This window comes from Phascolarctos cinereus, unplaced genomic scaffold (assembly GCF_003287225.1).
Source record: "Phascolarctos cinereus isolate Bilbo 61053 unplaced genomic scaffold, phaCin_HiC Scaffold_2;HRSCAF=192, whole genome shotgun sequence".
In the NCBI taxonomy this organism is placed as follows: Eukaryota; Metazoa; Chordata; class Mammalia; order Diprotodontia; family Phascolarctidae; genus Phascolarctos; species Phascolarctos cinereus.
This window is the reverse complement of record NW_027555625.1, coordinates 308946802-308972928: the sequence shown is the minus strand read 5'-3', so window position 1 is coordinate 308972928 and position 26127 is coordinate 308946802. Positions and strand designations below refer to the sequence as shown.

The 26127-nt window shown below is 38.9% G+C and overlaps 1 protein-coding gene across 1 annotated transcript in view; it reads right to left on the bottom strand.

Moving 5' to 3' along the window:
* Window positions 1–26127, bottom strand: part of ASTN2 (astrotactin 2) — a 1115013-nt gene that overhangs the window by 926065 nt on the left and 162821 nt on the right. The window contains 1 exon segment of the mRNA XM_020990605.2: window positions 15554–15741. Within this exon segment, the coding sequence (XP_020846264.1) occupies window positions 15554–15741 (188 nt within the window).

Sequence of the window (26127 nt, the reverse complement as noted above, 5' to 3'; positions counted from 1 at the left end):
CTCAGGGTTAGAAGGACCTCAGATGTCACTGAGATGCACCTGGACTTGAACAGAAATTCTTTCAATTGCACCCTTGGAAAGTGATCACATAACCTCTGCCTGAAGACTCCAAGTGATGGAAGAACGCTTTACTTGCTGGGGTAGCAAATTCTCTTAATGAGAGCTTGTATTGGCTTGAGAGACGTCATAGTATAGTAAAAGAGCACAGAGTTAACAGTTTTCATCTCCGTTTATCCACTATTTACCTTTATAACCTTTATAACTGAGCCCCAGTTACCATCTGTAAACAGAGGGGGATGGACTAAGGGATCTCTAAGTTGCTTTTAAACTTTAAATTCTGTAATCCTTCCAGCTCTAACATTGTATATTCTGAGACTTTGATATCCTCTGTTCTAATATTTCCTTTAGCTCCAACATTCTATGATCTTTCTATGTTCTTTTAAAAAATATTTATCTTTGACATTCTTTTCTTTTTAAATTTTGAGTTTCAAATTCTCTCCCTCCCTCTCATCCCCTTTTCTCACCCACTGAGAAAATGAGAAGCATGTCCTCAATAATACATGTGAAATCATGCAAAACATTTCCATGTTAGCCATATTAAAAAAAAAAACAAGAAAAATAAAGTGAAAAATTATAATTCAATTAGCATTCAGAGTTCATCAGTTCTCTCTCTGGAGATGGATAGCATTTTTACATTATCAGTCATTTGAAATTGTCTTGGATCACTGTGTTGACAAGAATAGCAAGTCATTCACAGCTGATCATTGTTACCACATTGCTGTTACTGTTCACAGTGATTTCCTCATTCTTCTCACTTCACTTTGCATCAGTTCATATAGGTCTTGCCATGTTTTTTTCTGAAACTATTCCCTTTGTCATTTCTCAGAGCACAATAGTACTCCATCACAATCAAATGCCAAAACGTGTTTGTCCATTCGCCTGTTGATGGGCATCCCCCTGATTTACCATTCTTTGCCACCAAAAAAGAGCTGCTATAAATATTTTTGTACATACAGGTCCTTGTCTTTTTTCTCTGATCTGTTTGGGCTACAGACCTGGTAGTGGTGATGCTGGTTCAAAAAGTACGCACAGTTTTATAGTCCTTTGCGCTCAGTTCCAAGATGTAGTCCAGAACGGTTTGACCAGTTCACTACTCTACCAGCAATTCATTAGTGTAACTATTTTTCCCTCATCCTCTCTCGCACATTTGGAAGGGAATGTTGGGAGAGTTCAGCTGGGTGGCCGCCCTAACCTGTCATCTTGGCTCCTCCCCATTCCATGTTCTAAAGGACTTTCCAGCTCTATATTCCTAGGTGTTGGCTCATGCTATCATTCTCTTTATGCTACAATTCATCATCTCTATCAAACATTCCCCCAAGTCTCCTTGGAAAGCACAGGGGCCCTCAAAATGGGTTAGATTCCAGAATAGAACAGACATGGCACCAATGTGCAATACCAATTTAGAAAGAAAACATTCCTTATCAGTAATCAACTCTCAGGCAACTTTGAATGGCGTCTGTGGGTAGTTCATGAAAATACAGATGATTCCCCTTTAGATAGTCCTTCCATGCATCAAGAATAATTTTTCAAAGTACTTCAGTTTCCTTTATAGAAATGCTCTAGTGAATCATCACCCCCATCTTAGTATATGGAAAAGGAAGACTTTTTAGTAGTGATCCCACTTCACAGATGGGGGAAAAAAAGGAAATGAATACCTCTAAACTTATAGAGAAGTGAAATGAAAATTGGATTCATATCTACTCCTTTTCTTCTATTCTATTCTTTGGGTGCTTACACCTCTTGATCATCCATATTACCCACTCCAGGAAAAGCAACAAGTCAGCTAATTCCCAGTAGTGTCCTTAAAGAGATGGTAAAAGGGTGTAGAAAGTATTTGTTTAAAATCCGTCTGTTTTTTTTTAAAGCTTTGAGACTATAATCTGCCAGAGCAGCAATCCTTTTCCTCTCCTAATTAATTCCTAAACAAAGCTGTGCCTGCCAGACACACGGTTTATGAATCTAGTTGACCTCCTGGTACAGAAATGATGACACAGATGCCATTTCCTCTTCAATATCTCATTTTTCATGAGGCACCATTGGAGAAGCCAAAAAGATTCTCTAGAAGGGACACAAAGTTTTCTCAGGGGATTGCCTAAACCATTGCCTGTCATCCAGAATGGCTAAGGAGTGTCCCTGATGACCATTAAGGATGAGCTGCCTCAATTCAATGCAGGGTGGGATGAAGCTCTATCTGGAGAAGCCTGAGCAGGCTAAGCTTTGACTCAAAAGCTTACTAAAAACAAAGTGACCTGCTTAGCCTGACTCTTGTGAAAGCAGCTGAGTCATCTCTATAAGATGCAATTTACTGAACTCTAGAAGCAATTCTTCCAAGGTTTCTCTGAATTTTTCATATTCATTATTTCATAGGACACAATCAATATTCTATTATACATTTATGAATCACCATCAGTCGCGTACCAATTGATGTGCACACATTTTATTTCTAGTCCTTTGGTATACCAAGAAGTGTTACTTACCAGTATTTTGTGCATATGTGACTTTTCCCCCTGCCTTTGACTTCTTTGGGTATGTATCTATTAATGTTTATGAATTAAAGATACGTATAGTTCCGTGATTTGGGGGAGAAATTTCCACTTTGTTTTTAAAGTTGGCATTAACGTTTGCCATTTTTTTTTGTTGCTGTCAATCTAATAGGTATTGAGTAAAACCTCTGAGTTACCTTAATTTGAATTTTTCCTATTAATAGTAATTTTAGTTTCAATATTTAGAATTTTTCTTTTTAAAATTCTATGCTTAATGCAAAAAAAAAAAGAGAAACAAATGAGAGGGAAAAAAAGATTGCTAATCTACTATATATAGCTTGCTTCCTCCACCCTTTTTATTTTGAGCCAGATACAGGGGTGGCGAACCTGAGGCCTCCAGGCCACATGTGGCTTTCTGGGTCCTTGGTTGCAGCCTTTTAACTGCATCCAAGTTTTACAGAACAAATCCTTTTATTAAGGGGATTTGTTCTGTGAAGTTTGGATTCAGTCAAACAGCAGTACTTGAGGACCCAGAGGGTCACATGTGGCCTCGAGGTCACAGGTTCCCTGCCCCTGACTGAAATTGACCCTCTATAACTTCAGCCCATTGGTCTTAATTCCATCCTTTGAAAGCTATTCAAAATAAGAGGGCTTGTCTACATTTACAAGCCTTTGAATGTTTACAAGCAGCAATTAGTGCTTCCCTCAAGTCATCTCTGTTCCAAGTAAATATCCCCAGGTCTTTCAACTGTTTCTCTTTGATTCCAGTTAACATCACCATCCTGATCACCCAATCCTGCTTCCACTTTTTCAGTGTCCCTCTGAAAAAGATGATACCTAGAATTGGACCTAATGTAGTTCGGACAGGGCTGAATATAGGGGAGCTAACATCTTTCACGTTCTGTATAACAGACTTTTATCGTTCCAGCTGAATATTGTGTTGGCTGTTTTTTCAGTAACTACCTCACAGACTTAGCTCATAGCAAACTGCCTTGTCAGACTTGTGTCAGCCTGGGGCAACCGTTCTCTAACCTTCAAAGTTCCCAGTTCTGAGTTTTTGGCCTCAGGGAGTTTGGGCAAGCTGGTGGTTCCCTAGCTCACCTTCCTAACCTAAGCCAGAACACCTGGGCAGGCCAAGTAATCAGTCAAGCTACATTCAAGAATCCCTTTAAAGTGCTCTTTCCCCCTCCCTTCCTTGATGCATTTCTCCATGCTGTTCTCCTACCTATAGCAATTAGCTGAATTCCGTCTCTGAAGCAATCCTTCCTCTTCCCCATTGTCTCTTCTGGGCAGGAGTGAAGGGACAGAATCCACATGGAAACATTCTCATTGAATGTTAAATTGTAAAGCCTTAACTACTAGAAAATGATCCTGGGAGTTTCTCACATCCAATATATCTTCTTTGGGGTTGGAGGCTCAGTCATGCAGAGATTCTGAAGATCATAACAAAAACACAAACTAGCAAATCCTTGGTTTTAGGAACACAGGATCTCATAGTTGGAACGATCCTTGGAACTCACTCACTCTAACTAGCTTATTATTTAAATGAATATTTAGGCGAGTGAGGAGAGAGAGCAGACTTTGAAATAAAATTTTCTCTTCTCACAGGACTGTAAAATTGAAAAATTGGAGAGAAGCATAAAATAGGCAAGTCAGCCCAGTCGAAGCAGCAAGGTACTCAGAGGGAGAGACAAGAAGCAGCATGTGCCAGGCAAGTCAAAGCACCACCACCACCTGGACCACTATCTCCCCTCAGACCCCAGCGGAGACAGATCAGAATCCTGAACCTAAGCACCTTGGGAAAAGCAGAGTTCTAATCCACTGGCCAACATCGAAAGCACCAAACTTGCTTTCATCCCAGCACTCACAGCTATCCCTAAGGAGAGAGATCACTGTGAAGAAAGGACCCACTTTCCTCACAAACAACAGCAATGACTGCTTACCAACTACAACCAACAGACATACAAGTACGGACTTGGAAGTGGCAGCACCTCTCCTCCCACTCAAAATCATGGGTCCCATTTCCAGTTCAGCCCCCAATAGCCATGATTCAGGGAAGCCTGTGACGAATGGGTCAACCATTCCCACCACCTGCCACCCATATGGCATGCAAGCCAGCCTAGCTGAAGTAGCAAAACTCCCTGAGGGAGAGCTAGGAAGCAGCCTGTGATAGGCAAGTTAAATCACCACCATTACCTTGATCACTCTGTAGCCTCAGACTGTGATGCAGATTCTAAGTATGCTCTTACCACAGCAGAGAACAGGGGGCCTATCTCTTCTCTTACTCTGGCCGCTATCTGTATTACCTGCCATGTTACACTGTTAGCTCTTCTTCTTCTTCTCCTTCTTCTCCTTCTTCTTCTTCTTCTTCTTCTTCTTCTTCTTCTTCTTCTTCTTCTTCTTCTTCTTCTTCTTCTTCTTCTTCTTCTTCTTCTTCTTCTTCTTCTTCTTCTCCTCCTCCTCCTCCTCCTCCTCCTCTTTAGTAGTATTTATTTTTTTCCAATTACATGTAAAGAGAATTTTTTACATTCATTTTTATAAATTTTGAGTTCCAAGTTTTTTTTTTCCCTCCCACCTTCCCTTTCCCCCCAAGATGGTAAGCAGTTTGATATAGGTTATACTTGTACAATCATATAAAACATATTCCATATTAGTCATGTTGTAAAAGAAACAGAACAAAAAGGAAAAAAACACTAAAAGTAAAGAAATTGAAAACAGTATGCTTTGATCTGCATTCAGACTCCATCAGTTCTTTCTCTGGATGTGTTTAGAATTTTCTATCCTGAATCTTTTGGAGTTGTCTGGGACCATTGTGTTACTGAGAAGAGCTAAGTCAATTCAAAGCTGATCATCCCACAATGTTGTTGTTACTGTGTACAATGGTCTTCTGGTTCTGCTCATTCCCCTTTGTATCAGTTCACGTAAGTCTTTCCGGGTTCCTGCCTGCTCATCATTTCTTATAGAACAATAGTATTCCATTACATTCATATACCACAACTTGTTCAGCCCTTCCCCAATTGATGGACATCCCCTCAGTATCCAATTCTTTGCCACCACAGAAAGGGCTGCTTGCTGTAAATATTTTTGCACACGTAGGTCTTTTCCCTTCTGTATGATCTCTTTGGGATACAGACCTAGAAGTGATATTGCTGGATCAAATTTGAGTGCCCTTTGGGCACAGTTCCAAACTGCTCTCCAGAATGGTTGAATAAATTCACAACTCCATCAACTATTAACTCTTTTTAAGCTTGTCTTGTATTTAACAGGGCTCCAGAAGAACTGATTATCTTAATGAATATGCCCAATCAACTGTGGTCCAGTGACATATGGCCCTATCACACTTCCCCAAACATATATCTTATTTTCACTTGTCATAGTCCTGCTGCCTTAGGTAGATTAGTCTTTTCAATACCCTCTACTGTGCTTGTCCTCCTCCTCTTTCCTTTTGTTCAAGTTATTTTCCCCCACACTCACATTCCAGACACAATTCAGACTTCTAAAGCACTTTCAGGTCTGCAAGCATGATTTCTCCATAGTAGGCATTATAAGCATTAGTTTCCTCATTTTATAGGACAGGAAACTGAGGCTCAAAAGATCAGATAACTTGCCCATGGTATTGAGGCTAATACTTAAATTCAAATTTTCTGACTCAAGACCCATGTTTTTGTTTGTTTGTTTGTTTGCTATGTTATAAAGAATGCACTTGTGCCATCTTTTCAGCCATCCCTTAAAGAATAAGTCCTACTTTTCTTGTGAAGTCTTCCCCACATTCTCCTCTCAGACTAATCTCTATTTTTAAGACACTCCTATTGTACATACAACTCATGACAATACCACCACCAACTACTATTGAATAATTCTAAACTGTTCTGTTGCTTTCTATAATATGTATGTGTGAATAAAAATTGTGAGACCAAACTTTGAGGCACTTGAGGGTCGGGAAAGGATCTTCTATACAGTATCGAATCCTCACTTCTTTTTTTTGGCCCAGATCTGTGAATGTCAGTGTTGGGAACTCCCAGTGTGGATGCCCCCTTTACCAACAGAGACTGTCAACTCTTCAGTAACATATGATAACATTATCTTAAAGTTGCCTAGAGAAGTGGGGGGCATGAGGGGACTCAGGAGTTAAATGACTTGCCCAAGGTCACAGACATCATAGGTATCAGATGCAGAAATGGAACCCAGGTCTTTCTGACCTCAAGGTTTGCCTCTATACCATGTTGCCACTCATAGCTAACATTTTACAAAGCATAATAGTAACAATAGCAATTGAATTACATATGATACGTAACAGTTTCCAAAGTAGTTTGTATATATTATTTCATTTGAGTACCACAATAATCCTGTGGCATAGGTATTAAAATTAGCAATATCTATAGTTTACAAATGAGAATGCTGAAGCTTAGATTAGTTAAGTGGTTTGCTAATGGTCACATAGTTAGAAAGTAAGAGAGTCAGGATTTGTCTTCCTAAACTTAAGTCCATAATTCTAGCCATCTTCTCCATCCTGCTTCATTATCTCACTTAAGTCTTATAATACCCTATGAGGCAAGAAAAACCAATATCATTATCCCCATATTACAGATGAGTAAGTGAATTGTAAAGAGATGAGGTTACTTGCTCAAGGCTTCATGGGTATTAAGGATCAGAACTGGGGCTAATGTCTCCAAGATTATCACTCTTTCATTCATCTACCTCCGTCAATTCTGTGTGTCTCCCAACAGTGACTGGGCACAGGGTTGGTCATGTAATAGATGCACAATAAGTATGTGCTGAATGAGCAAGTGAATAATTAAGCATGGTTCTCAAAGCAAGCATTTCCACACAGCCCTTGGAAGGAATTTATAATAGCCTAGATAATGGAACCACAGGGCTTGGGAATGTGGGGGGGGGAGGGAAAACAACTTCACATTTTGTTTAATTCAGCAATTTACAGGGGCAAGAATAATTAGCAGTTTTAAATGTTTTGACACAAGCAGGCTACATAATCATGATAAATCATATCAGGCATATGCCTGGATCCTTGAAGTGACAGATGACAAACAGAACAGCGACAGGGCCCTCCATCATGTGTGGAATCATTGAGTTAATGGAAGAATTATGGCTTCGGAAATCCACTCCAGTCCTATTGTGGGGAGCGTTCCAATTTATCAAAGCCAAACGAACATTAATTGCAGCAGCCTGGTAAGTTTTCTTGCTGCTATGACCTTCATTGAATTTTAATCCAAAACAGATAAGATTTACTTCCACACAAGAGGAAACAACACAATTAGCCTTAAATGACAGTTAGATTATGAAAACAATGCATGCACACACACAAACACACACAATATTGATTCTTTTCAACTTGAGACAGTGCAAAAGAAGGAGGGGGGGAAGGTAAATAAATAAAATAATAAATTTGTGTATGTTAAAAAAAAAAAACCTTTTCACTGGGGACATAACTCTGGAAGCTACAGCCAAGACAAAGAGGGTGTCAGCAGTAGTGGAGACAGAATTTCTGCTAACTGCGGTAATTAATGTTATGTCTCATTGGGGAGAGATTAGGAAAAAAACAGAAGGAAAAAAAACCCACAAGTATTATTTTGCTATTAAAGATGCCCTTGAGCTGGGGAACATTAATGGCAGAAGTTGGAATTGGGTAATTGTCAGACTGTATCCACAGCTTTACAGAAGAGATGATTACCACAGTGACATAAACACAGTTACGTTGTACGTAGCAACTGTATTGCAGCACACACCCATAACCTTCCCCTGAATGTTTATCATAGGCCAGTGCAACTTTTTCTCCAAGCATCCATATTTAAGAGGAAGTAAAAGATTATACTTGCTAGGGCAACCACATAATAAAAAGAGAAGCTGGACTTCAGAGTCCAAAGAGGTAAGTTTGAATGTTGGCTCTGTGGAGTAATGGCTTTACAACCTTGGGCCAGTTATTAGATCCTTCTGAACCTCAGTTATTTCATCTGCAAAATGGGGATGATAATAATTGCCTCACATACCTCATACCTCACAGGGCTACTGTGAGGATTAAAGGAAACTGTGTTTAAATCACTTCATAACCCTTAGAGCACTTGATAAATGTCATATTATAGTAATATAGTAAATAATAGTAAATATATAGTAAAATATATATAGTAATATATATAAATACATATATAAATATAAATATATATAGTAAAATAATAGTAAAAATAATATAAGCATTTATGTTAGTGCTTTTATGTTTTCAAAGAGCTTTGCAAAAATGTTATTTCATCTTAATTTCACAACAACCTTGTGAGGTAGGTGCTATTACTATTCTCATGTTACAGATTAGGAAAGTGAGGCAAACAGAAGTCAAGTGACTTGCCCAATAATAATAAGTGTTGGAGGGTAGAACTGAACTCAAGTCTTCCTGACTCTAGGTTGACTGTCTCTTTATCCTCAGCCAATACCCTAGAATCAAACTGTTTTATGTCCTATAAGAGTTCATTAACATGGTATGGTTGGATGAACACTAGCGAGCCCTCCAAAATGTCTCCCTTCATGTATTACCATGATGCCTCAAAAAGTGCCCCAACCTGCAGCCTTCTTTCAAGTTGAGGCTGTAATAAGGCTGTAAAATCATGTGCAAGTTCCTTAGCTTCTTAACTTCCTTGAGTCTCAGTTTTCTTGTCGAAAAATAGAGATAAAATACGTGTACTATCTACCTAGAAGGCTTTAACATTTTGACATCAATACTTCATGCATTGGTGATTCCATTAGTGTAGATGATGCTTCTATCTACTGATTTAGATGACCACCCCTTGGCAACTTAGTGCACAGTATTCATGAGTTGCTTTAGCCGAAAAATCCTTCTCCTCCCAGACTGTGCTAGAATGGTAGTCATACAGCAGACATGCAGTCCATCACTGATTTTATTTTTAAAGTCTTTTGAACTGGTAAGGCTGCCAATGCTTGTGCTCTGCTCTTATAGCCTACAACAATCTAGGATTGTCTTCACACCGTGAAAAGGCATCAGAGAAGGGCTTTGTTGGAGCAAAAACTTAAATAAGCATTATTTTTTTTCTTTAATCAAAAAACCCTCTGAGAAGATAATATATAGGTCCTAGCATTATGGGGATGAGTTTATCAGACTGTTTTTCTCCTTGAAATGGAGGAACTGAGGCAGCAGAATGACCAAGTGGGAAAGAGGTGGAGATTAAAGAATTTACAGGGCCATTGAAGGGGATGTAAAAGTCTAGATTACAAGAATCAACTTTGCTGATATCATGATCTTACAAATGGCTAACCCTGTCTGGAGCTCTTTAAAAGAAAGGAAACAGACAATATTTTTCTGTCTCTCTGTCTCTGTCTCTCTCTATCTCTCTTTCTCCCTCTCCTCCTTCTCTCACCTTCTCTCTCTCCATATATTAACACATATACATATATACACATAACATATGTATGTATATATAGAGAGAGTCTGTGTTTACATTATGCATAGTCTGTGTGTATATAGACTATATAGTCTATCTCTAGACACATAAACACCCATATGTGTATATATAAAATATGTATACACACATGTATATGTGTATGTATACATATTATAGATATACATGCATGTATACATTGGCATTGGATGAGATCCTAAACCGCAAGAGAATCCCAATGAAAAGGTATATAAAAAGGAGATATGACAAGAAAACCATCAAGGGAAGGAGAGGCAAATGATTGCAGGTAAGACGAGTTGGGCCCTGCCACTCTTTTCTCCTTCTAACACCTGCCCATGCATGTCGGTGTACACACATACAGACTTTGCTCCCCTGCTTAGCTCTCCACTGCAGCATCTCCAGAGCTCCCTTACCTTCTCATTCCCCCCTTCTCTTCCATTTGGTTCTGCACTGCAGCATTTCTGCCTTCCTCTTTCTTTTCTCCCAACAACCCTGCCTGCGGGGGACCAAAGGCCTTCTAGAAACTGCCTTAAAGCTCAGTGAGATTCCCCTTCTGCAGGTGGATGTCTATGCCCTCTCTCCCAGCCCACTCTGATCTTCACATCCCTTAATTAATCCCTCTGCTTCTTTTTAGGGTTTGCTAGTTGATACCTTGAACTCTTGTCTATCTGTGTATCTCTCTTACACAAAAATATACAAATACACATATCCACCTTTCTATGGCACTGTAATTTGCCAAGAATTTTTAATTCTGAGAAGCAAGTAGGTCAAGTATCATCATTCCCATTTTATAAATGAACTAATTAAGGCTCAGAAAAGGGGAGTGACTTGCCTAGGATCACAAAGGCAAAAGATTGCAGAAGATAGGGCTTAAAAAAGCACTTTCTTCAATGACAAATGATCTCAGGGATACAGGTACTCCCTCCATCAGATTACAACCCATTCATGTCTTCTTATCCAATCCTGTCCATGGATTCTTGTCCCTGCACTGAATCCTGCCCTGAATCCTCCAAAGATGATCCACCCAAGTTGCTAGAGACCTTCCTCTAGGTCTTCTTCTAGGGCATCATACATAGGACATAGGCCTTTATAGGAGAGAACATATTAGATGATGAGTCTGGGGACTGGAGTTTGGTAACCTTGGACAGGTCACTTCCTTTCCCTTAGCACCTGTTTCCTCACCTATAAAATGACAGAGTTGGACCACATGACTTCTCAAAGTTGCTTGGGGAATTCATCAGGCACCAGATTCCTGCTTTCTGCATATTAATAATGCAATGTGATACATCTGGCCTTAACATTAAGAATCCTCTATTGTCAACCTAACAAGCCCTAAATACCCATTGTGGTTCCACTCCAATAGCCCAAGATTGTTTCCATGTTTGTAGCGAAGATGTGGCTGTTCCTAAACGAAGAGTACAGCCATAGTATTTTTGTCAAAAGGAAAAAAAAGAGTGCTTTTCCTATTTTTATCTCCAAGCTTGTTCCCCAGATCATTGCTTATCAAGGTACTGAGACCTCTAACACAGAAAAGCCCCAAGCTGCAGAGAGGCGGTGGGATACAGGCAACATAACACTGAAATTAAAGTCAGAGGACCTGGGTTCAAGTCAAAGCTTTTCTACTTACTATCTGAATGGCCTTGGACAAATCATTTAACCTCATAGACTTCAGTATTCTAATCTGTATAATGAGGGGATTGTACCAGACGGCATCTCAGGTCTCTGTAGCTTTAAATGTATTATTTTATTATTAACTCAAAGGGCTTTTTTTAAAGGCAATTGGGGTTAAGTGACTTGCCCAGGGTCACACAGCTAGTAAGTGTCAAGTGTTTGGTCTGAGGTCAGATTTGAACTCAAGTCTTCCTGACCTCAGGCCGGTGCTCTATCCACTGTGCCATCTAGCTGCCCCCCAAAGGACTTCTTTAAAAGACATGGGTATCACTGACTTTATAACACAGTTTGTCATATCTAGACCCATCCTTGAAACAGCTTGGTCAAGTTAGCATATATTATTTACCCACAGAAATACATAATAGAGTTGGTCAAATAATCATAGATTTAGAGCTGGAAAAGGCCTTATAGACCATCTAGAATTTTATAAATGAAGAAACAGAGGCCAAGAGAGATTCAATGATTTGCCCAAAGGGGAAAAGTAGGAATTTGAACTCAGATTCTCTGACTCACAAATACAGCACTCTTTTCATGGAACCACATTAAGAACAGAGATCTACCCAGAGATAGTCACTAGGAAGCAACAGACCCGCCCCCCCAAGTCCACAGTGTTCTAGGTCAAATAGGCTTGACTTGCCTCTCTGGCTCTTCCTTCTTCCCAGAGAAAGATCTCTACCAAATAAGTAGCGCAAACAATTCTAACAAGGATAACCCCAAAAGTTCTACTCTTCTGTACTTTTGTTAATTGCCAGCATCCCTAGAATAAGAGAGGCCAGTATTGTACATTGAACCAGTTGCACACAGTTGTTTACTCTGGCCATGACAGCTGCACTCACTTCCTTCATGTGGTAATAGAACCAAAGCTGAAAAGAACAGTAGCAGGAGCTGATCCAGCATGGCATTAACTGGGTTGACCTTGGCCGTCATGTGACAAAAGTTGTAGTATTAACAACAGTGATGTTGTCGAAGCCAACCAGGTTGGCTTTGTTAAGGGTGGGATCTCACCCTTCCTATCACTCTACCAAGGTGAGGAACCTGAGAAAACATATACAGTTACCCTGATTTAGAATAGGATTTGTTGCCCAAAGGCTGTAATCTCATCAGTTCATCAGCTGAAGTGATACTTGGAAACTATTTTTAGGTGCCTGAAAACATCTATCCCGTCTGCTTCCTTTGGATGGTTTTCATTCTGCTTTATATTCGAATGTGTTATATTTCATCTTTAATTAAGTGCAAGATGCCTCAAGTCCTTTAATAAGTATGTGAGATATAAATAATAAAGTCATAGAATGTTAGGATATAGAATATTAGAGCTGGAAGGGACCCTAGAAACCATCTAATTACAAGACCATAATTTTTCAGATGAGGAAATGGAAACCTGGAGAACTAAATTGCCCAAAGTCACATGGTAAATTAGTTACAAGAGCAAGATTAGAAATAACCTAGGCCTGTTGACTCCCAGTCCAGGCTTCCTTGTACTGTATTGTATTGTGTTGATTCTTATTATATCATATTGCTCAAGGCCAGAGGAGCTAGGATACACAACAGGTAAACTTTGACGAAAGAGGCTAATTGAAAGGACAGACACCATAGTAAAAGATCGTGATGGGGGAAAAAAAGAGAGAGGGTACTGGTGGCCTTAGAGGTTAGGATGGGAATGGAAGAGAAAATACTGAAAGGCAAGCAGGAATGGGAGAAAGGGAAAGGAAAGAAAATAAGCATTTATTCAGTACTTCCTATGTGCCAGACATTGTGCTAAGCACTTGACAAATATTATCTCATCTGATCCTGACAACAATCCTGAGAGGTAAGTGCTATTATTATCCCAATTTTACAGATAAGGAAAATGAGGCAGACAAAGGTTAAGTGACTTGCCCAGGGACACATAGCTAGTAAGTGACTTGAAGTAAGGACAGCTTTGAACTCAGGTCTTCCTAAGTCCTGGTCTTGTCCTCTGTCTACTGTACCTTTAAAGTTCCAGAAGAAAAGTACCAGAACACAGCTTCGCCTTTTGTTAGCTCTACACATAACTAACCCTGTTTAGAGAAAATCAACAGTGAATCTCAGTGATCTGAAGTTCTTGCTGAGTTCTAGTTTTCATTTCTGATCCCTATGATGAAATCCCAGAATCAGAGGGGAAAAGCAAGAGCACACAACGTCCATTCCCCTCCTTACCCCACTCCTATTTATCTAGCCTGTGTCTGCAAGACAAACAAACAACAACAACAACAACAACAACACATGATACTCCTTTTTTGTGTGGTTCAACGTTCTTTGTGACACCATATACTTACGTTAATGTTATGTAACATACACCCTCTCATTTGGCTTAAAGCTTAACTGTATCATTTGGTATAAAAATACACATATATACATACATATATATATGTGTGAGTATATCTACATATATGTATATATTTGTATATATACACACATTGGTTGTGCAGTTGAATATACTATATGGAGAGATAAATCTAGATACATAGGCATATTATATATATATATATATATATATATATATATATGTATACACACACACACACATATGCTACTCACATAGGCAACTCTATCACATATACTTCTTAAACAACACAAAGGACGTTGATTTGTTCCCTCACATGATCAGCATACTTTAAGTCCAAAATTAAACTTGCTGTCTGACTGGGGTGTGAGCATTTCTAAAAGAAAACACACATTCCCTACTTCAGACCAAACCCAAACATTTAAATGTAGAGGATTTAAAGGTAAGAACAGAGAACACACCAAGAACATAGGTTAAGGGGTCTTGAAATCTGAGTTCCTGTGCTGAAGAACCCTTAACAAATCACTTGACCTCTCTGTGACTTGTTTTCCTCATTTGAGAAAAGGAGACAATAGCCAATTGGGGTTGATTTTGAGAATCTCCTGAGGTAATATGGTAAAATATTTAAAAACGTAAAGTGGTATTATCAAATATCTTCCCAAACACATTGAACTCCTTTATATATCTTGAATTTTTGATCCTAAGGGCAATAGAGTTGATATGATCCATTCTAAGGAAGGCTATGATCTGTGCTCCAATCAATTTGGCAGACCAATGAACTCTGGGTCTATGAAACAAACATTACTTCCTGAAAAGAGTGATATATCAGAGAAGATGAAATTCATGGATCAGTGAAGATGAGAAAGGCCAAATGATTCCTTTCAACTTAGAGAGAGCATGGTAGAATGGATAGAGAGCTTCTAGTCAAGAAGACTTGGGTTCTAATTCTGCCTTATACTTAGTTTTTTGCCCCTGAGAAAGTCACTTAACACCCCTGTGCCTCAAGTTTTTCCATGTGTAAAATGGAATCGATCATTTCTAAGGTCCCTTCCAGCTCTAGATCTATGATTCCCTAAACTTCGACATTCTGTTATCTAACATCTTTGTTCTAAATTTATTACAGAACCAGTACTGTGAGTTTTATGTCTTAACCATAAGTTCTCTCCTAATTCAGTGTTCTGTGTTCTAGCATCTAAAGAGTTCTAAGTTCTTTTCCAAATTTGATGTTTCCTGATTCTATGAAATTCCAGCAAAGTGCCAAGTCTACTGCCAGGGCAGGTTATAAGCTCTGAGTAGGGCATGTATCAAATAATAAACAGGTCTCCCCATTGACCTCAGCTGAAAAGTTAGGATATTAGAAGGTTTTCATTTTGCTGTATGAAACACATTAGTTTATTATCATTGTTAAGTGGTTCTATATCAGTCTGAGTGATATTGAACAACTGAAATGACCTTTAGCTTATCAAAAGGACATCCTCTCACACAGTGGAGTCATCTTATCATCAGTAAGCATCTAAGTCCTACCTCTCCATCCTACCTCCCAGTAAACAACTCATGGCAGCGAGCCTTCTGACTTACTGACTCCTGCTTCCTTCCCTCCTTCTACAATCACTCACCATCACAGAAATATGCAAGATATGCATCTGCTCATCCACAATCTCTGAAGGCTCTTGAAGAGTGGGAGGAGTGGCCCTTGACAGCTGCCCAGCACTGCCCATGGAGACGTGGAAATAGAGGGTGCCATTTTCTAGCCACTGCTGCCGCCAGTGCACCAAGGAAATGTCTGCTGCTGTTCCTGACATCTCTAGAAGAGACAAAAGACAAATAGCTGGATTAACTGTGTAGCCCATGTTCCATGTTCTAGAGACACTTGTGAGGGAGATACAGCTTTTTAGGTGGCACCAAAATTATTCTGTAAAATTGACTTCAGCTACCCAACAAGCTGGAGGTGTATAAAAAAAGAAGCTAAGCAGAGCATTGAAATATGTTATCTTGAATAAGTCATTTTGTCTTTCTCCCTCAGTCTCACATTTATATAGTGCTTGAAGGTTTAAAAAACCCTGTATTTTCTCACAACAATAACATGACATACATAGTACTAGAGTGATTAGCCCTAATACTAAATGATAAGCTCCATGAAGGCAGAGACTATGTGTACCCTTAACCTTTCATCTCTCTTAGTGTTCCATACACAGTGCATACTTAATGTTTGTAGAACTGAATCCCTGTTGTACAGATGAGGCAAACTGAAAGATCAAGTGATTAGTCTTGGACCACACAACTCAAAAATAGGAGTCCCATGGATACCTACAACCCAAGTTAAATAAAGTGATTAGACTAGTTTTAGATGAACAGATTTTTGTCAACCTGTCCAACTGAAAAGTTTGGGTTTTTCGTTTTGCTTTACTTTGCTTTTGTTTTGTTTTAGTAGTACTTTTGGTGGGTTATTATCCTTATTTCTCTAAATATCAGTTTTAAATTTGCGCAAAATTCTTTTCCACTGTACATGGGAAGTGGCAGAACAGGATCTGAAGTATAAACTCTTAACACTTCCAATTGAACTAATTGTACTAAAATTTAACAAGAATAAAAAAATAATAAAATCCTTGAATAGTTTTATAGAAAGGTAGATCTTAATGAAACATCAATATAAAATAATAATTACTATTTGAGAGATCTCTATGACTTCTGGGCTTGCCAGCTTTCTTTTTAGAAATGCTTTACTACTGCATTCATTTGTGCTGTATTAGTATTCTTTTGGCACAGCTTCATAGGCTATTAAAATATTATCATCAATGAAACTATGGGTCATATGTTGACATTCCTTAGATATGGGTTCTAGGTAAGAGTCTGTCACTGCATTGTTTTGTGACCTTCCTTGGTAAGGCCTTTTCTTCTCTCTATTTTGGTTTCTGTACCTGTAAAATGAGAGGTGGGGTGGGTGCCCTAGATAATGCCTAATATCTAAATCTAGAGCTAAAACCATTTTATGAAAAACTTTAAAAGTCAGTGATCTTATTGGTATTGATATCCCTTCCACCTGTATAAACTATAGCCTCTCTTCAGCATAGCTGAAAATGTCCATCATAAAAAAAAATGCATCACAGGATAATAGATGTAGAATTGAAAAGGATTTCAGAGGCCATCTGGTATTACTTAGTCATTTTACAGATAAGAAAACTAAAGTCCAAAGATGTTCAATGACTTAACTAAAGGTATACAGGCAGAAAGAAAACCAAATAGAACAGAGGCAGGATGTGAACTCAATGTGGCACAGTGGAGAGAGCACAGGGCCTGGAATCAGGAAGACCTGAGTTCAAATCCAGCTTCAGACATTTACTAGCTATATGACCCTGGCCAAATCATTTAACCCTCTTTCTCTCAGTTTCCTCATCTGTAAAATGAGCTGGAGAAGGAAATGGCAAACCACTCAAATATCTTTGCCAAGAAAACCCCAAATGGGGTCACAAAGACTCAGACATTCCTGAAACAACAGCAACAAAACTTGTGACTCCAGAGCAACTGCTCTTTCCACTATACTGTTATGCTGTAGCTAACCTGGTGTTAAACTCTTTGGAATTTAATGACACTGCTTTTCAGACAAAAAGGATGCAAAACCTTTCTGGCTGGAAGCTGTGCTCTGCGGTCAAAATCTCTGTGAAACCAGAGTCACATCTATTCTGTAAGTAGACATTGGAGGAGGATTTTGGTGGAAAACAAATATTCTACATTCCAATATTCTTTATTCTAAGATACTATACAATTCTAGCATTCTATGTTGTTACATTCTTTGTCCTAAAGTTCCTACGTGACCAGAAAAAATTAGTAAATATTTTATTATCTTCAAAAAGACATTTGAAAGGAAACCACCTACTACCAATTTATTAATCATAATGATGATCTATACACATATTGAGGGAATCGATGAAAATATGAGAAATATGTAGGCTTTTAGGGAAAAAACACTACAGTAGAATAAATCTTTATTCTCACAAATTGTCTAAAACTTATAGTTCTCATTGTGTTCTCAATGAATTTAGTGAACTGCAAGACAAAATCGCATTTGACTCAGGAGGAAGCTTCGAAGATTCTCCTCCAATATGGAGTCCTTCTTGGATATATTTAAATTGCATATAATTTCTTAATAAATGCAACCAATGCTGCTTAATGGTCCTCTATTCACATCGAACAAAGTATAAAACAAAAAAAATGGGTGCTCTTCCAAATTGTTTGCTGCTATCATTGCAGATGCCCTGTGCATGATTTAGAAGAAAGAGGGAATCTCAAATAACGCTAAAGTTCTTCAGAAACACCCATTTGTGGATGTTATTGTGTTTTTGCTTCAAGCTCCCGAACATTTCAGGGCTTCCTCAATAGAATATATGCTTATCAAGATAAGATCAGACAAACAATCCATGACAGAAAATCAAAATGGATGAAAAATGTCAATTATCCAGGCTATTATGTGAAGTTAGATTGAATAGGTATGTCAGTATCTGTATTTCAGACATTGCAGATTCAATTTAATACAAATCGAAAAGAACTTATTAAACACCTGTGTATAAGAACATTAACAGGAAAGAAAAAAACAAAAGGAACAAGCAAAATAGACCCTGTGCTCAAGGAGCTTACATTCAGGAATGCCTGGATTTTTTCTGTTTAGATCTGTTTTAAGCTCCATTGGGTTTGATTATCATTTCTGTGCTGATAATTCTCAGATCTATTTATTCAGCCCTACCCTCTCTCTTAACCGTTAGTCTTATATCTCTAAATGTCTATAGGACATCTTGAACTGGATGTTGAATAGACATCTTAAATTACACATGTCCAAATCTAAACTCCATATCTCCATTCCCCACTCTATCTCTCACCTCTTCCTAATTTTCCTATTATTGTTGAGAATACCACCCCATCCTCCCAGATACCAAGGCTTGAAATCCTAGGTATCATTCACAAATCCTTATTTTCTCTCACGTACCCTATCCCATCCAATCTGTTCTCCCTTGATATATCTCTAGTATACTGTATATTATCTTCTCTCCTTTGACACTGCCACCTCCTTGGTGCAGACCTTTACCACCTCATATCTGGACTTCTGGTTGATCTTTCTTCAAGTCTCTCCCCACTGTAGCATATTCTCCACTCAGCTGTTAAATTGATCTTTTTAAAAGACAGATCTGACCATGTTACCCCTCTATTCATTAAACTCCAGTGGCTCCCTATCATCTCCAGGATCAAATATGATATCCTTTGCTTAATATTCAAAACTCTTCTAAAATATGCTTCTCCTACCTTTTTCAGTATTTATACCTTACTTCCCACCATATATTCAGTAATCCAGTGGCACCAGCCTCCTTGCTATTCCTCAAACAACAAACACCATTTCCTGGCTTTCTGCATTTTCCACTGGCTTTCCTCCAATTTCCTACTTGGAATTTTCTCACTCCTCATCTCTGTCTCTTGGTTTCCTTCAAGTTCTAGGCCATATTCCAAAACTTCTACAAGAAACCTTTCCTGATCAACCTTAATGTTAGTGCTTTCTCTTTGTTGATCTGTATATATCCTTTTTTTTTTGCTTAAGCAGATGACATGCTTTCTCTTTCCTTGCAGTGAGCTCTTTGAGAGCAGAGAGTACTTTTTTTCCCTTTGTTTTTTTCCCCCATTTATTTGTATCCCCAGAGCTTAGCACAATTCCAAGCACAGAGTAGACACTTTAAAAAAATGCTTGTTGACTGGTGCTTCTAGAGATTTAAGAACCATTTTAAGAACTAAGTTTTTAACCTGAATCGGAATAAATTTGAAAATAAAAGACCCAAATTTAAATAATCAAATGTACTCAGGAAACAAGTATTCAGTTGATTAACTTTTGACTAAGAAACTATGCGTTCTGGGGGGAAAAAAAGCTAAACCACATTATTTTGGAAGCCTGCAAATAGAAGCTGTGAAAGAGCCATTAAATAGAGGAAACCTGGGTAAAATCACAGTAATAATCAATATACCAAGAGGCATGCTGTGAAATGAGTTTCTATTTGCAAAATTATTGGCCGTAGATTTTTTGTTTCAGAAGGAACATAGCATAATAGATATGGCACTAGACCTGGAGGCCAAGAAATCTGGGTTTAAATCTTGCCTCAGATACTTGCTAGCTGTGTGAGCTTAGGTAAGTCATTTAACCTCTCTACGTGACTTTTTCCCCATTTGTATAATGAGACAGTTGTATTTGATGGCATCTAAGGGCCTTTTCAGTTCTAAATCTATGATCCTACGAATCTGTGTATTATAAAAATGTTCGCTATGTGATTTCTTGTAAGTTCTTTAAGGGATCGTGTTAGATTAATGAGTTATATGAATTTATTAAAACTATGATTAAGTTATTTGAGTTCAAAGATATTTCTATGGGTCTTCAAGTCCTAGGAAAAATCTGGCTGATAAAGGTTCATTCTATTAGCATTTGCCTTAAATAACACTAAAAGTGGATGCAGGAAAAAGAAAGTTTATGGTAGGGTTTCCTGCCCACCCTTCTTCCCCCTCCACAATTGAAGTAAATTTCCCTGACTGCCCAGCCAAGAGTTCTTAACCTTTATATTAATGAAGTTTTATTTGTACAGTAACTTTCTACGAGGTGCTCAGGGCTCACAATATTTCATCATTTGGGGAAGGCAGGTATTAGACTTATCTAATACTAAAGATATGGAGACACAACGAGATTTTTTGATATATCTAAGATGCTTGAGTTGTAGGTTTGGAGTGACAAAATTTAATCTTCCCAGCCAAGCAGAGAAGGTAGTCTAGTAGAGGTGTGTTTTTGTGTATGTGTGTGTGTGTGTGTGTGTGTGTGTGTGTGTGTGTGTGAAAACAACAATAAAAAAATAGCCCTCAATTCAGGAGACCTGCCTACAAGTTCTAGCTTTACTATTTCCTATCTCTCTCTCTTTTTTTAAGGCAATTAGGGTTAAGTGACTTGCCCAGGGTCACACAGCTAGTAAGTGTCATGTGTCTGAGGCCAGATTTGAACTCAGGTCCTCCTGACTCCAGAGCCAGTGCTCTATCCACTGCACCACCTAGCTGCCCCATAGGTCCTATCTCTTAGGCTCTTCACTTAACATCTTGGCTCTCAGTCTTCCCATCTGTAAAATGAAGGGAAAAGGGTTGAACTTGACGATTTCTAAGTTCTTTGTAGCTCTAATAGTCTCAGAGTTACTAGTGGAAAGAGCAACGGATTTGGAATCAAAGGATGTGGCACCTAAAACCTGTTACCTGCTACCTAAAACCTAAGTGACCTGGAGTGAGACACTTTACCTTTCTGGGCCTCAGTTTCTTCATCTGTAGGATGAAGGATGTGGAATCAATGTTTTGTCAAGGGCAGCTAAGTGATATGACGAATAGAGAACAGGAGTCACTGAAGTTCAAACAAAACCTCAGACACTAGCTGTGTGACCTTGGACAAGTCATTTAACCTCTGTTTGCCTCAGTTTCCTCAACTGTAAAATGTGGATAACAACAACAGCTACCTAGGAGGGTTGTTTTGAGAATCAAATTAGATAACACTTGGAAAGTACGTAGTATCGTGCCTGGCACATAGCAGGCACTATAAATGCTTAGCTCCTTCCCTTCTGCCAACCCCCATGCTGAGGTGCCTTCTACTCTAAATATATGATCCTACAAATAGGAGGGGGAGAAATCAGTCTGGATTGCTTTGGGGGAATTGCATAGTGCTTGATCCAAGGTGCTTCCTAGGGGGAAGGGGAGGTTCCAAGAGGGGAAAGAACACACACACACACACACACACACACACACACACACACACACACACAGATTATATATACACATGCATATTTACACAAATATTTTCCCAGTAATTACTGTATTACTGTGAATTTTTCATTCTTCTAAGTGTGACCTATAAGGCTAAACAGAGAGATTCCCAGTGGGCACAAATGTGTAACAGCTTATATCCAATGATGGCCTTATGTGCACAAGTTGGCATAAGAGATTTCACTGAGGAAGTGAATGCTCCAAAAAAGGTGGTGGGCCAGGCATTTGGAGAAAGGGAGCAATAATAGGTTCTGAATGCTACAGAGATATCCATGAAAAAGATCCAGATGAAGGCTCCAGCATAGTGGATATAAGGATAAGGATGTATGAACAAGAATTATATAGGATGAAAAAAAAACCGAACATGACCACATTATAATCTGCCCCATGAAGTGAACACCCACACTGATGAGGGCACATATCACAGACATAGAAATAGCTTCTCTTTAGTTCACACGTTAGGACTTTATAGTATCAGTTCTGCGGTTTCTTTCAGCTCTGATGTTCTATGTTCTTGATTTTGACTAAGGTCTCTTCTAGCTCTAAAATTCAAGGCTTCCGTGATTCCCCTGCCAAATATGTTTTGCATCTGATTGTAAAAGTATTAAAAAAGGGTCACAGCTCTGTAGATTCAGTGGGCCTCACATAAGCTGCTTTCCTCTTCACTTAGGGCCTCAGTCAATCAGCTACCTATTGCCCAGGTTCTATGCTGAGCCCTGAGGCTGTGTCCCAGCAAGAAGCAAGGTTAGGCCATTAAGGTAAACTTCCTTGCTCAGCACCCAGCTAATTATTCTATCAATCTATGCAAGGCAATGGCAGGAGTCACTGAGTGCCAGCTGGGGAGGGGCACTGCTGGTAGGCATAGAGGGGAATATGCTCCCTGGATTAACCTAAGCAGAGCTTGCAACTCCAGTTCCCTGGGAGTGGGGGAATGGAGAGCGAGAATCACTCAGCACATTCAGCCTCATCAGAGAAGGCAGCTGAAGTGATTTGAGGGGTGGTGGAATTTCCCTGTATGCCATACCCAGCTTCCCCCCCCCACAATCTCCCCTTCTTGTGTCAGACATTTCCCCATAGATACCCATCTCTCTGGGTGAAATGGTGTCCATTGCCTACTTTGTTTGTTAAATTCAAACATTCCTTGGAGAGGTATGCGTACTTCTCCTAGGTATTAGCTCTATAGGATGAATATTCTTATAGACATACAAAATTGTTGAGTTATAAGATACTATAGAACAGAGACTGATGGAACACAGAACATAGGATATAAGAGCTGGAGGGAACCTTGGTGAGTGAGAAGTCCAACCCCCTCCTTTTACACATAAAAACACCCAGTAGTAACTTAGTGGCAAAGACAAAAACCGTAGGCATTAATGTAGGCTTCCCTCATGTAGGCCAGGGTTCCATGGTTAACTAAAGGGCAACTAGACAGTCAGAAAAGGATTCCTTGAGGTTTGCATTTCAGAAAGCACTCGGTTCTGGTAAATGCCAAAGGGAAACAACTATGAACACAGTGAATATTGAATCAACACAATGTCTAAGGACTCTCCTTCCAGCATGGAAAAAACTCTGTCTTAGAGAAAGAAAAATATTGACTGGCCCCAAAGCAAGGAACCTCCCTGAAATGCAGCAGAGGTCCTTGTCCAGATAATCCAGCCCTTCATCCATTATAAAAAAAAGGTCAAAGAGATAGTGAGCGCAAGAGAAAGGCCAGACCCAGATTTCCCGCTGATTGATTTTCCAATTGCATTTTCTCTTTTATATTTCTTCATTCGTTACATATAAACATTTCATTGAAGTCTTCAAGTCATATTACAATCAAACTTGAAGCAAAGGGAGACTAAACGCATTTGGTCGGGAACCAAGACGATTCCCATAAAAGCAGATTATGCTGACATGATGAATATAAAATGAAACAGCAGATATTAAAGTTGGAGAATTGTTACTCCATGCCTTCCGGCTCCATGCTGACTACAGTCCCTGCTTCCCTCCTACCCCCATCCTTTGTTTGACTGAAACCATAAAGAAACACAGCAATGGCCTTTTTGCCTCATACCATTTTCCCTGGATAAGCTACACTTCTTCAAATATTCAGCAAACTCAAATCCCCTTAAGCTTCCCATACAAGGTCTCCTCTAGGTCTAAAATTTTATGATTGTATGGACAGGTTGTCTCCAAGGCCCCTCCTAGTCCTAGCACTTTTCGTGTTCTGAAGTCTGTACCAGCTTTAACATTCAAGGATTGTATGATGCTATGACCAGCAAGAAGATTCAGACTGTATCAGTAATTCTAGACAAGGCTATATGCTTCTTTATTTGTCATGGATGGCTGCTTTTCCCTGCTAATATCAACTGTGCTCTTCTTTTTAATGTAGTTAGCTTTTTTTCCCCTAATCTATAGAGCTTATATTTTAATTTAATTTCTGAAGGTCATTTTATTATAAGCTATTTTGCTTAGACCAAGCCATCTTGGTAATACCTCCCATATGGATAACTATAACTACTACTGTATGTAATTTTGGAAAACATGTTGATTCTCCAATGAATGGTTTGTAAAAGGTCAAAGAGACCTCATAAGGACTTGAACGAGACATAACATCACATTAGAAGTGGGGAGTGTCATGAGACATGCTCTTTCTAAGCACATCTCATGAGTCTGAGAAATAACCAAAAGAGGTAGAAGGGAGAAAGAATCATTGCTCTTACTCACTCCCCTCCCAATATCTAATTATTTGTCAAGTCTTATTGATTCTACCTCTTCAGATTCTACCTCTCTCACATCTATTTCCTTCTTTCTGCTTACCCTGCAACCCCCATCATCACTTCCTACATGGCCGAGGCAATAGTGGGCCAGCAAACATTTAAGTGCTTCTAAATCATCTTGCTTATTAGAGTCTTTTCACTCCCCATTCTCTCTTCCCCATGTGCCAAACTGATATTCCTAAAGCACAGGTTTGACTATGTGACTCTGCAGCTCAGTGAGTGAAAGGAATCAATGAATCTTAACATTTATTAAGCCCTTGCTATATGCCAATCACTGTGCTAAGCCATGGGGATGCAATACAAAAGCAAAGACAGTCCTTCCCTTCAAGGAGCTTTTATCTCAATGGACAAAACAACACATATTGGGGGAGTGGTGGACAGGGAGAGACACTTTGTTCTAGAACATGTAAGGGTGGGAGGATGGCAGTGGGCACATAGGAGAGTAAATTTACACAGCTGGTTGAAGAGCAATGGGGGAGTTGACTTGATGGTTTATGGAAGGAGCTGGGGGAAGGAAAGGCCTTGAGAAATTGTTAAGAAAACCTCTGGAAAGGAAAGAGTAAAGTGAAACATGGCTAGGATTTTCTTCAAACAGAGTTCAAAGATCTCCTGAGGCTCCCCACTACATCTAAGACATTCTTTGTTTGACATTAAAGCCCACAATATCTGCCTTCCCACTACCTTTGTGGGCTGATTGCATTCACCATATACTCTATGATACGGCCAAACTCACTACCTTACTTTTTTCACCCTTACGTTCCATTCCATCTCCCAGGTCTGTTTCTATAAAGGCTGTTTCTATGCCTGGAGTTTTCTTCCTCCTCCCATTCACCTTCTAAGTACCCTAAAGGCCCAGATCAAATGCCACATCCTTCAAAAAGCCATTCCTGATTCCCTCACACTTTAGTACTTCATCCTTCCCCAAATCTCTTTCTATTTACTTTGTATATAACCCATATTTTTACTTGTCTGTGATCATTTGTACCAGTGGTGTGCTGGTAAATGTTTAACAATTGGTTCTCTAGGAAAAAATAATGTATTGTAGATAACAATACATTTTCAAGTTTAATCTGCATTATTAAAACTTGCTCCAGCACTTTCTTAAATGTTGACGATCAACAAAACAGTAAATCCAGCACTGATCTGACTGTTTGCTAATTTTTAAGGTGTAAATGTCTACAATGAAAATTTATCAGTTGGATCTCCTCAACCAGTTTGAGCTCATTCTAGCACACCACAAGTCACATCCCTCTAGTAGAATGTAAGCTCCTTGAGGTTAGGAACTGACTTACTTTTGTGGTGGTGTTCCTAAAACTTTGCAAAGTGCCTGTCTCATAGAAAGAATATACATGCATACATACATACATATGTATGTGTGGCTTTGTTTTTTTACTTAGAAGTAAAAAAAAATTAAAAAGAATTTCAGTAAATACATACATTATATATATATATATATATACATATGTACATATATGTGTATATGTGTGTGTATGTAAAACACCTGTATCAATATATCTCTCTCCTTATCCCTTATAACAAACAATGAAAGGTGGGGACAGCAAATCTAACATAGAGAAATCTGGCATTATATGCAGTATTCCACACCTATAGTC